General features: G+C 51.4%; 2 protein-coding genes across 13 annotated transcripts; both read right to left on the reverse strand.

The window, feature by feature from the left end:
- Positions 1-142: 142 nt before the first annotated feature.
- LOC147253989 (CLOCK-interacting pacemaker-like) lies at positions 143-6219 on the reverse strand. Of its 6 annotated transcripts, none has more exons than XM_086215370.1 (5): positions 5967-6219; positions 4696-4918; positions 4284-4544; positions 3238-3434; positions 143-2486 (listed from the first exon to the last, which is right to left on the reverse strand). In XM_086215370.1, the coding sequence occupies exons 3-5, from the start codon at positions 4465-4467 to the stop codon at positions 1473-1475; spliced, it is 1395 nt and encodes a 464-aa protein (XP_086071496.1). In that variant the 5' UTR covers positions 4468-4544; positions 4696-4918; positions 5967-6219; the 3' UTR covers positions 143-1472. The 6 variants fall into 6 exon arrangements, with proteins under 6 accessions (XP_086071496.1, XP_086071498.1, XP_086071494.1 ...); XM_086215372.1 differs by having other exon boundaries at positions 4284-4448; positions 5726-6219; XM_086215368.1 differs by having other exon boundaries at positions 5726-6219.
- A 665-nt stretch (positions 6220-6884) lies between these two features.
- On the reverse strand, positions 6885-11472 carry ccnp (cyclin P). 7 transcript variants are annotated; one of them, XM_086215384.1, is made up of 9 exons: positions 11333-11472; positions 10782-10913; positions 9729-9768; positions 9406-9569; positions 9153-9251; positions 8655-8810; positions 8412-8570; positions 8166-8344; positions 6885-7280 (listed from the first exon to the last, which is right to left on the reverse strand). In XM_086215384.1, exons 1-9 carry the CDS (start codon positions 11381-11383, stop codon positions 7112-7114), a joined length of 1149 nt encoding a protein of 382 aa, XP_086071510.1. In that variant the 5' UTR covers positions 11384-11472; the 3' UTR covers positions 6885-7111. The 7 variants fall into 7 exon arrangements, with proteins under 7 accessions (XP_086071510.1, XP_086071509.1, XP_086071508.1 ...); XM_086215383.1 differs by having other exon boundaries at positions 9406-9572; XM_086215382.1 differs by having other exon boundaries at positions 9406-9605.
- Positions 11473-11496: the final 24 nt, after the last annotated feature.

The raw sequence follows: 11496 nt of genomic DNA on the forward strand, positions 1-11496 counted from the left end.
ATGTGAAATTCTACAACTCTTAAGTTTTCTGATATTCCTGGTGGCTCTTTTCAGTTACCATGGTAACAGCTGCAATAATTTAGATTCATGTGAAGTTACTGTCCCTAACCACAACATCCCAATCAAGAGGATTCCCACTGTACATAGAGAAGGAAAACGCTCCTTACGTGGATTTATTTCAATCAATAAAATTACACGTCTGAAAAAACACAGTAAAAACCACTCAACATTTTTGAAACTGTGGCGGTGGCCAGCTGGGCCGGTCCAAAGCACCAACAGGAATAGTTGTGATCATACACACGTGCAACACGACCATCGTCAGCTCGCTGACAGACTGAAAACAGCCCAACGTTCAGTCTCAGGAAAACTTGAAAAAAAAAAACAACAATCACAAATCATGTGGTGAGAAACCTGGCGATAGAGGACACGACGGAGGTGAAAGAAAGCCGCTCATGAGGACGTGGCGTCCCAGATCGAGGCTGCAGTCTGTTCTCACTGATTCTGTGGTGATGACGTCTGTGTGTGTGCTGTTATAGTGAACACAGAATAAAGATGAATGAACTGTGTAACCATCTGAAGTGTTTTTAAGGCTCTCGGGGAAAAGGCGTTGCCGCGGTCCAGTGTAACGCAGCGTGTGATGTCACAGGCTTGAATGCTTGAGCACCACCTGTTTCTTGTAGGTGCCATTTTGCAGGGATTGTTGATGTTCAGCGGCGTCTTAAAGGTGTTGAGCTGCTTCAAGGCCTTGACTCAGTGTAGCTCTCTGCTAGCAAATGCATTTACTCCTGTTGTCCCTGCAATTCACTGGTCGTATGTAGTCACACTCCCATGCTCTTTGGAGAAGGAGGACTCGCCACCTCCAGGCTACCTAGAAGTGGACCTGAGAGTGGGGGAGGGTCACGAGGTCCTGAGTCAAGCCAGGACTGCGGCTAAATCCCCCTGCAGGCTCCGGCTCAATGCAGAACAGTTCTGCTTTTAACCCACGGAATGCAGATTCATTTCACGTCAGTAGGAAATGTCACTATCTGATTGAAAAGTGACACCGAGTATCAAAAACTGAAGTTCCTTAGTTGACCACTTGAGGTCAGCATGGCAGCATGTCAAGGTCCTCACACCCCCATATGAGGCCCCAATTTAGCTCAACATGCTAACAGCCTGTTAAAACAGGAAGTGAGTGTTTGTGACTCTTGTGTTTATTTTATATTAAGGCTATTGCATCATTAAGGCCTCTCTGAGTGACAGGTGTCCAGGACCAGTCGGATCAAGCCCTCGCTTCTCTCCTCCTCCTCCTTCCTCCTACACAGTCGCAGAAGGTGACATCACTACAGTTCCACCCACTTCTTACACAATCTATGATAAGTGACCAGTTTGTTTACCTCCTGGGTTTGATGGTCATGGTTGGATGACAGAGACTAAACCACACCAAGGAGCCACTGAACTCACGGCTCCTCCCCCTGCAGGCCAGCCCAATGCTAACCAGTAGAGCTGTCAGGGGGCATGAAGGTGTCTTTCTCAGGGTTTTTCTCACAGGTCACGGGCTCCAAGTGTTGCTCTGTGTGAGGCTGCTGTGGTGCCGAAAAGTTCTGGCTGGGGTCCAGTATTGCAGCCTGAGGGAGAGACGGCTGCGAGTCCAGAGGCTCCTCTTCACTTCCCTTGTTAACACTCTCTGCCTGGCAGGCAGAACCTGGGTGACATGCTAATTGAAAATCCTGCAGGATTTTGAGATCGGGGTAGCTGCCGGACTCTGCCATGGTTCTGCGGAGTTGCTCGTAGGCCGCCATGCCGCTCAGACTGCTGGGGTTACATGCAGCCTGGCAGAGAAGCTCGGTATGCCGGCGCAGCTGGACGATGTCCCGCTCCGTGTTGTTGCTCTGGCGTAGGAGCTCTTTAGTACGCAAGGTAATGTCCAACAGACCTGACTGTCTGAGGATTTCTGTGGTGTTGAGGAAACGGCGGTGGCGAGTACTGCTGATGGCGTTCCTGTGAAGTCCTCTGCTTGCCAGAACAGAGGAAGTGGTGTTCCGACTGGAGGGAGATGAGGACGTCTGGTGGGAGGAGGCAGCGGTGGGACTGGACAAGGACAGATGAGAAGAACACGGCCGCACAGACGTCAAGACCGCTAGTTTGGGTTGATCACAAGGGTGCTGCTGGAGCAGACTCCACGCCACAGATCTGGGGTCACTCTTGAGTTCTGTGCAGACCCGCTTGCTCAGATACGGGGACTGATTGTTCAATGAGGACTTATCAGGGGGCTTCTTGCAGGGATGTGGAGCAATGCGGGCGTAGGAATTGAGAACGGGTGTGTAGGTGCTAGCGGTTTTCCTCCCTGTGAGGTTTGTCTTCAGGGACAAAGGCTTGGGGACCTGGAAGGAGGCCGGGATCAAACTGGGCTGCTGGAAAAGGATCATTCGAGTGGCACCAGAACCACCAGTCTGATGGCTGGTATCTCTCCACACCAGCTGGCCTCTCTTCTGGACTGTGTCGGGCTGGCGGAGCAGGGAGGAGAGACAGCAATGAGGAGATGAAGAGAAGGTCATGGAAGGGTTGATGAATGTTGACAACAAAGGAACACCCACCTCCAGTAGGACCAGTGCAGCCTACCGGAGGTGCGGTGGAGTTGGAGGCGGCACCCTGCTGTATGCACAGCTACTAAAACTAAACCACTTTCAATTTCCCTTTTAAGGCTGTCAAATAAAACTGGTGATACTGGATGTCTCCATGTTGTAAACTCCAGGGGGTGGGGCCTCTAAAATAAGAACATATTTGTAATGATATAATAAAGAACAGAAACAGATTAACATTAACTTCCACAGTCCAGGAGACTCGCTGCTTTTATTGCGCCATCTTGTTTTATTTGCTCCACCGGATCAACACACCAACTTCCTGTTTTGACTCTGAACTGGTTTCCAAATTCTTTAAGTCACACTAACACCTGCTGGAACCAGACTGGAAGAAGGTTCCTGCTGGAACGCAGTGGAACCATCGAGAGCCTGAGTGTGCTGTGTCCTCCCTCCCACGCCACCTCCCATTGCAATATTTCTCATGATGACCATTCAACATCAGGAACGACTGTTTTCATAAATCAGTCATGAGTCCTGGAATGGGAGGATTTCTTAGGTCTGTGCTGGTTTCTACACTCCACCGGTGACTGTGGGCGACTGCCTCCTCTGCCAACAGAAGAATTCTAAGAAGAACGCACACCTCTGCCTCGACTGGCTGCATCTACACTGTTCTAACCTGCTTCAGCACCAGGTTCTCCATGACGTAGATGGGCTGGAGGTCGAGGTCGAGAGGCATCAGCGTAAAGGTCCCAGGGTTCCTCTGCCCAGGTTCTTGGCTTTTGTTAGAATGTGAAATGTCTGCATGCTCTTGGGACTGGTTCCTGTTGTTCCTCTGGTCCTCCACATCTGTGTTCTGCAAGTCGGAGCTGTTATCTGGAAGAACATGGGAGAACGGAGAACAAAAGACAGCAGAAAGACCTTCAATGATACAGAAAATCATGTAATTGTGAGACATGCTTGCAGGAAGAGCACCAGTCCTTCAGATCTGACAGCTGCACCCCCCACCCCCCACAAACACACACACACACACACACACACACACACCCTCGTAACGAAGCATTGCCCAATACCAAACCTGGAATATATCCAGGTATATCAAAGTTAGATTGTGCAATGGAGTGGGTGTCGGAGGTTCAGTTCTACATCAGATCCACCAGTAAACACCAGACCGGTGGATGGTGGAGGTTCACTTCTACATCAGATCCACCAGTAAACACCAGACTGGTGGATGGTGGAGGTTCAGTTCTACATCAGATCCACCAGTAAACACCAGACCGGTGGATGTTGGAGGTTCACTTCTACATCAGATCCACCAGTAACACCAGACTGGTGGATGTTGGAGGTTCAGTTCTACATCAGATCCACCAGTAAACACCAGACTGGTGGATGTTGGAGGTTCAGTTCTACATCAGATCCACCAGTAACACCAGACCGGTGGATGTTGGAGGTTCAGTTCTACATCAGATCCACCAGTAAACACCAGACTGGTGGATGTTGGAGGTTCAGTTCTACATCAGATCCACCAGTAAACACCAGACTGGTGGATGTTGGAGGTTCAGTTCTACATCAGATCCACCAGTAACACCAGACCGGTGGAGTGGTGGAGTCTTAAAAACCTGGGTTGTTAACAAGATTCCAGAGGAGCCTACAGAGGTCATGGAGGTCATTAGAGGTCATCAAAACTCACATCTTTCATTTTATGCCACATCTCCTTGAGCTCACCAGAGTAACCGGAGTCTTTCTCTGAGTAGCGGGATCCTTTTTCGCTGGAGTCGTCACACATCGCCCGCAGAGTGGTACTGTTGCTCTTATCTTTGGCGTTCTTGCTGGCTGGAGCACAGGGAATGTGCTCGCTCAGGCCCGGATCTTCCTTCCTCATGCTGGTTCCTGATGGGTAAACATGCATACTGTTCTTGTTCTACGCTGAAGGAGATGTGAGCGCATACTGGACCCAGTCTCTGATGAGCCTCCATCTGTTCCCTTCTGAGTGAATACACTGATTTGTGTCAAACATAAATAAATACAACAATGCATCCAAAACAATAGTAACAATGTTTGTAAGAGGACACGGCGAGCCACCTTCTCAAGATTAATTTAAGTCAAAGAGTGAATTAGAGTGTAAGCGAACATTTACCTGCCCTTTAACTTCGCCTGAGCTCCACCAGCTGCTGCACACTTCAATCACAACTGCATTTCAGTGTGAAGAGAGAGAAAAAAACCAAGCAGCAGCACTGAGATCTGAATGTGAAAGGAAACGTCCGTGTGGAGAAACATGTCCCAGTCCTCCTACACGCATGTGCAAACACGCATTTACAGGAGGGGAAGAGACGCATGTGTCAGAGATAAGTTGACTATTTCTGCATGTAGAAACACACACACACACACACACACACACACACACACACACACACACACACACAGAGCGTCAGGTGTTTCCTCCAGAAAACATGAGGATCACATTCATAATTATTTTTACAAATGCAAAATGGCAGGCTGAATAATACTCATGTTACTGTGAATATTGCTGAGACTGAGTATTTTTAAGAGTTTTTGTCCAATTTAGTAATGACTACTGAACTACATGGTACTCATAATGTATTTATGCGTCCTGAATAGTAACAATGCCTACTACTACCGAGTACCCATGCAGTGATAATCAAGTACTGACTACACTGCGATCATAGAACAATTAAGAAGAGAAGTAACGACTACTGAATACTCACAGTCGTTACTGTGAGTACACGCGAAACTATGAAGTACTGACTACTGAGTACCGACATCACAATCTGGAGACCCTGATGTTCCGAGCTGGTGTGACCTCGTACTTACAATTACTACTACGACTCAGAGTTGGTCATAGTACACTTCCTCTGCGTAGTACATCCTGCCTTCAAGTACATCACTACATATCCTCCGTATACACGTCAGTCTACATTATATAATTCACAATAAACACGCAAGGGGGTCCCCCCCCCCGGGCTGTTATGTAACCGCAGCAGCTCCGGGTCCGGCCCTCTGGAGCTCCCGTGCCCTCTCATTCGGCTCGTAAACAAGGAGGAACGCGACTGTCAGCGAGTGACCGGCGGCTCAGACGCCGGCGTGTCCGCGAGTTCTCGACCAGCCCCGCGAGGCCAGTCAACGAAGTTCCGCTTGCATGAACTCACCTTCACCGGGGAACCGCGGACGGCTACGAGCAGCCTTCCCCTCACGGTTTCCTGGCGTTTCGCGGCTACAGCAGAACTAAACGTGACTACAGAGATGTTGGCGTGTCGACCCTGGTCTGGTCGGAGGAGCCCGGCCAGGACTGCAGCTTCCCGGATCATTTCAAAATGAACGTCCCGACTGAAGACGCACTACGCCGGGTCCTCACGGCGGTCTGCCTCCCCGCGGCGGGGCGTCTCTTACCTCCGAGTTTATCCGGCAAAGACAGCGGAGCTCCCTGGTCGAGTCAAGCTAGCTCGACTCCTCCTCCGGTGGCCGGGACGGATGGAAAATGTTACAATGACGACACAGGCATCATCGGCACCTACGACGCTCGTGACGCCGACATCCTGTTGACTTTGATCCGGTCCGCAAGAACGAGACGGAAACCCGCCCGGGTCGGTAGACGTCTGTCGGCGTTACCTCAGCTGAACCGTCGCTGGCTGCACCACCTCCCCGGGTCCGCGCTCATTGGTCACCGCGAGGACACACAGCAGCCAATCGCGCTGCGCGCTGAGAGGTGGAGGACATGTCTGCTGTACTGGGACACCTGGGTACTGGGACACAATCCTGTAATACCGGAACAGTAATGTTCTCCTGGTGGGGGAGCTGGTGTCCCGCTCCCCTGGACTAGAACCGAGGTAAGCGCTACAGTTCCTACTAGGACTGTCTTTAGTGTGACGATCTATTTGGACCAACTTGACATGCAGGGGAGCTTTTAAAACATGGACAATGCCAGCGTACATCCAGACGTTCTAGTGGGACACTCAGGACCAACTGTCTCTCTGGCCTGTGCCTGTCCAAGCTGCCATTTCTTGTGTCCCTGCGTTTCATGCTGTCAGACAGCTGCTCTGCCTGAAGTGAACCAAGTTTTAGTTGTTGAACCTAGAGAAAGGCCTGAAGCTGCCACCTGCTGCTGACCCTCACCTCCGCCTCCTGCATTCATGCAGTAAAGTGTTCAGAAGTGTTGTAGAGACGCTTGCTGAACAAAACCTGCAGGAAGGGAAAAAAGCCTCTTGTTTGTTTGGTCCAGGTTACCGGGGGAGACGCTGCCTCCAAACATACATTGTCCCTGCTGCACTTTCCCAACTCATGCCAAACTGGACTCAGACTTTGCAGCAGACACTTTATTTTCACATTAAAACATCAAGTTGCTTCATACAACGGTGACAACAGATTTTAAATCAGCTGCAAGATAGATCATAAAAATGTGGGCCAGCTAAACACGCACACACGTGTTGGCCCACGTCCTCCTCACCCTTGATGACCACAGGCTGGCACCACACAGGCGTCCCATCCTCCAGTGTGTCCCCCCTGAGACACGCAACTAGTCCCTGCAGCGAGGTCCGTCAGGTGCACAGGCCCAGCAGAGCAGAAGTGTTCTTCAAGGCGGGGTGTCTGCTCACATTCATGGCCTCTGGGGAGGCGAACTTCACAAAAGTAGCACGGGTCTCTTGGATGTGGGCTTTGGCTGCAGCGCGAGCCATGACATGCATGATCTTCAGCAAGGCCGTTTCACTACGAAGAGATCAGACTGTCACAAGGACGCTCGTAGAAACGCGGCAGCTGTGAGGAGCGTCAACAAAACCAGAACTGTGCTGATACCCGGGTCAAGCGGCGACCACAAACGCATCTTTTAAGATCCCTGAACAAATCCAGTGAGACGTTTTTGAGCTGAAAGAGCCAACAAATTATGCAGGAATGTTCCTTCTAATTCATCCAAAGCTTCAGTGACGTTTCAAGTACGGCGACATTGGAACAGTGGTAAATGATGAAGTATTACTACACCGGAGAGCTGCACTTCCATACTGGACCCGCTGGTTGCACTTCCTGGGGACAGAATGAGAAGACAATCCAGAAAGCAGAACTCCTCCCCTCACTTCAGCCTCTGGCCGTTCATTTTTTACATAAAAACTGAAAATTCCAGCTTCGTCACTGAGAGATGAAAGTCAATAACTGCAGTAGCAACACGGAGGTCGGTCCTCCAGCAGAGCCGTTGTTCTAAACTCTACATCGCCATCGTCCCTCAGTAGGTTGGAGGTCCGTCCCCCCCAGTTCTCCTTTTAGAGGGACTGGCCCTCTTAATCACATCATCTGGCTGCCCCACTCTCCTCTACACCGGTGGACGGGAGAATCAGAGCACCACCTACTGCTCATCTCCATGAGCAAGAACTGCTACTAATAGTTTGTAGATGAAACGTGACTACATGATGTCAAATTCCTCATGAGAAAACAAAAACCACAGTTCAAGAGCACGAGGCTCATGAACGCATCATGGTGGTCATCAGCTGCTTGAGGAGCTTCTGTAGCTCAGAGTATGGAGCAGTTAGTGAAAAAAACACTACATTTTCAGGAACGCAGAACAAATGTGAATATGGACAAGTTTCCGAGTTGAATAGACACCTGTTGATGTGGATGCTGGAGGCCAGACACCAGGCAGCCTCCCCCTCTGGGGTGGGGGGCTCCTGCAGCACCCGGCGGGCCAAGCAGAGGGCCGCGCCGGCCAGCTGCAGCGGCAGGAACACCACGCACGGGCCCTCCAGGAGAGACAGCTCCAGCAGGTAGCGAGCCATCCACACCACCTGCCAACACATGACACTTGAGACCCCACGGACAGACGAGCTCAGTGGAGGTGGAGAGAGGATGCACCTTTGCGCTGCAGCGGGCGACTGTGGCGAGGAGGAGGAGGAAGTGCAGCGGGGGGCAGTAGGACAACTCAAACTTGAGCCCACAGAGAACCTTGCGCTCCATCCGCAGAAGCTGATGCTTGGTGTAGGTGTGGTCCATGAGGAAGCAGAGGGTAGACACCTGGAGGGAGGATCCCAGACAAAACCAATCTAAAGATAAGCAGGCACAACGTGACGCCTAGCTGAGGAGGCGGAGCCAGCAGACCTCAGGGAGGAGACTCTCCTCCCTCTTCGCAGCGATGAAGAGGCAAACCATGCCCAGCAGCTGCAGGTTGGCCAGAGTCACCTGGAGCTGGCGCAGGCAGCGGTTGAGCAGGTGAACGGCCAGATAGAGCGTCTCCTCCTGGAAGCGCATGCCCTCCTGGTGGGAAGCACAGTGGTTTTAGGAGAATAGTCAACATTTTCAGAGCGTTACTGCCACAAGAGGATTGACACTTGTGACTGAAGAGCAGACAGAACTTTAGAGCTGCTGATGGTGGATCTCCATGGTGAGGCTGAGCTGCGTCATGCTAAGCTGATCACCTGACATACGATGTGTGATCTGCAACAGCAGCAGTGTGGCTCCTTCATCCACCGCTGCAGATGAGCGAGAAGACATTTCCTGGTTGCTACCTTTAGCCTTCCACCCAATGGTTTAAAATGTCCTCCAGCTAGCCACAAACTGAGAAGGTTGAAAACCGTTGTGAAGAAGTGGCAGACTCACATGGACTTGAATGACCCAGTCCACCAGGACGGCTCGGGTGGAGTTGGTGAAATTCTGGGGCAGGTCTGCATCTGGCAAAGAGTTCCATGTTTGAGTTCTCTGTCAAAGACAACAAGCGGACTGAGGGATCTATGGGCGTTACCTTTTACAGCACACAAAGGTTTGGAGCTCACAAACCTCGTTGAGTTTCCGGCCCCCAACCCCAGCATAGCCGACTTCGACAGAGGCATTAACTTTCATGTCTCAGTCTCACCATCATGTCCAGGAAGATGTCCCAGGCGTATGTCCGGTCCCATATGAAGTCCAGTTTCTCTAGTGCCATCTCGACTTCACGGCGCAGCAGGCCGGGTACCAGCAGGCCCTGGAGCTCATGCAGGCTGCGATGGTTCAGGTTCCAGAGCTCCTCCTGGCGCCGCTCTGCTGCCCAGACAGACAGGAGGACACCAGCAACAACTGCTACCATCATCAACAAGACAGTTTTACCTGTTTGGAATTTTCTGGTAGGCGAAGCGGTTTTAAAACCTTTGGCACTGATGCGACCGCCGGCCGAGCATGTCCGACTGTCGCCATGGTTACCTGCGATGTTGCCGTTCCTCGTCTGCACTGATAATCTGTCCTGCAAACAGACAGTGCCATTGAAGCCATGGTGCGTCTGGGCCACAGCTCAAATCTGACGGGCTGCTGGAGTCCATCAACTCCTGAAACATGGGCACCACATACTTGCTAGTCCTTGTCAGCAGGCCGCTATGTGTAACCATAGCAACCAGTCCACTCGAGTACCAGTTATTGCAACATTTCAGGTGACTGAAAATAGGGAGGAGCAATAAAAGTTCAGTGTTTCCAGCCTCATGAAGACGCCAGTTGCAGTCCGCCTCTTAGCGGCGGTTTCCCCATTAAAGATAAATATCACGTTACAGAGCGTAGAGCGTCACGTCGCCTCCACCACCACGAGGGACCAGCGGACTTGGTGGTGGAGGCGTACTGGGATTCATGATACTGGCGAGTTTGCTGATATTTTAGAACCGACTTGACTAATAACCCATCAATATCATCTGTAAAAGGTGACAGTTACATTTTCTACATAAACACAAATAATGAATCTGCTAAAGTAACGGTTTCTTTATATGCAAATATACCTTTGCGTCCTCATAATGAGAAACCAATAATATGTGAGAAAAACTGAGTCAATATGAACGAGCCATAAGAGCCGTCCATCTTAACATCCCGACAAGGACCAACACGATGATGCCGTTGACCTGCTGACGTTAGCCTTCCCCTGCTAGCAGCCTCGTGTGACCGGGGATCAATGGTGCTGGAATCACCAAGGAGGCGGAGTCATGGTTGTGACAGTGAATGATGTGAATTGCAATAAATTAAAAAGGCATGAAATTATAAATTAATGGCCTCCAGACACGCCCCCTGCTAACGGCCTCCAGACACGCCCCCTGCTAACGGCCTCCAGACACGCCCCCTGCTAACGGCCTCCAGACACACTTATCTGATTGGACCCAATCTGACTCAACGCCTCATTCTCTGATGAGCATAAATGTGCAAGGAAATGTAACAAGTTACTGTTGTGCTTTAATCACGTGGCCGTGCATGAGGTGGAAGCGCGTGCTGCAGGTTTACCATGACTCCTTTGTTGTCTGGGGCCCCTTTGACGGGGGCCACCCTGGACTCCTCAGCATCTGCAGGCTGCCAGCGATCTTTGGGCCCGCAGACATTGGCCCAGGCTCGCAGGGGGGCTCGCCTCTCGTCCACCTGAGAACAGAGACACTCGGGCCCGTCAGGCTGCTGGTGTCACTCCCGGCCATGAAAAGTCTGAAGATACAAACTCTGGAGTGCTCAGAGTCCCTGAGGCCTGCAGCCAGGGGGACTTCACACCTGCCGGCAGGTGAACACAATCACGTCCTGCCAAGACTGCAGCGGAGATAGGAAGGAGAGGCTCACATTACCTGGAAGAAGAGGAGCACAGGTGCTGTTACTGGCCTCGCCCTGCTGCTGGTCGAGTACCGTCACTACCTTCCAATCACGTGCGACACAACGATCAATAATCGATCAGTCAATAATTCATCCAAGGAGAATGAACAGAGACGCATCCGCAGCACTTCGTCTGTGACTCTTTGAGTTCTTAGGTCACGTGTGTGTAGGTGTGGTGAGGTCACGGGACGGCCGGTCACCTTGTGTAAGTCCAGCAGAGCCGTGGAGTCGCAGAAGCCCGTCCAGGCCATGCTGACAGCCGGAGTTGGAGCTCCCCGCCGGGCCGCTGCAGCTACTTACCCACGGGAGGCGGCGGACGCCGGGGACAGATCGAGCCGCTTGCCGCGCCACCTGGCGCTACTTA

Source organism: Aulostomus chinensis, chromosome 10 (assembly GCF_037954235.1).
Source record: "Aulostomus chinensis isolate RoL2024-O1b breed Wild chromosome 10, RoL_Achi_v1.0, whole genome shotgun sequence".
Lineage (NCBI taxonomy): Eukaryota > Metazoa > Chordata > Actinopteri > Syngnathiformes > Aulostomidae > Aulostomus > Aulostomus chinensis.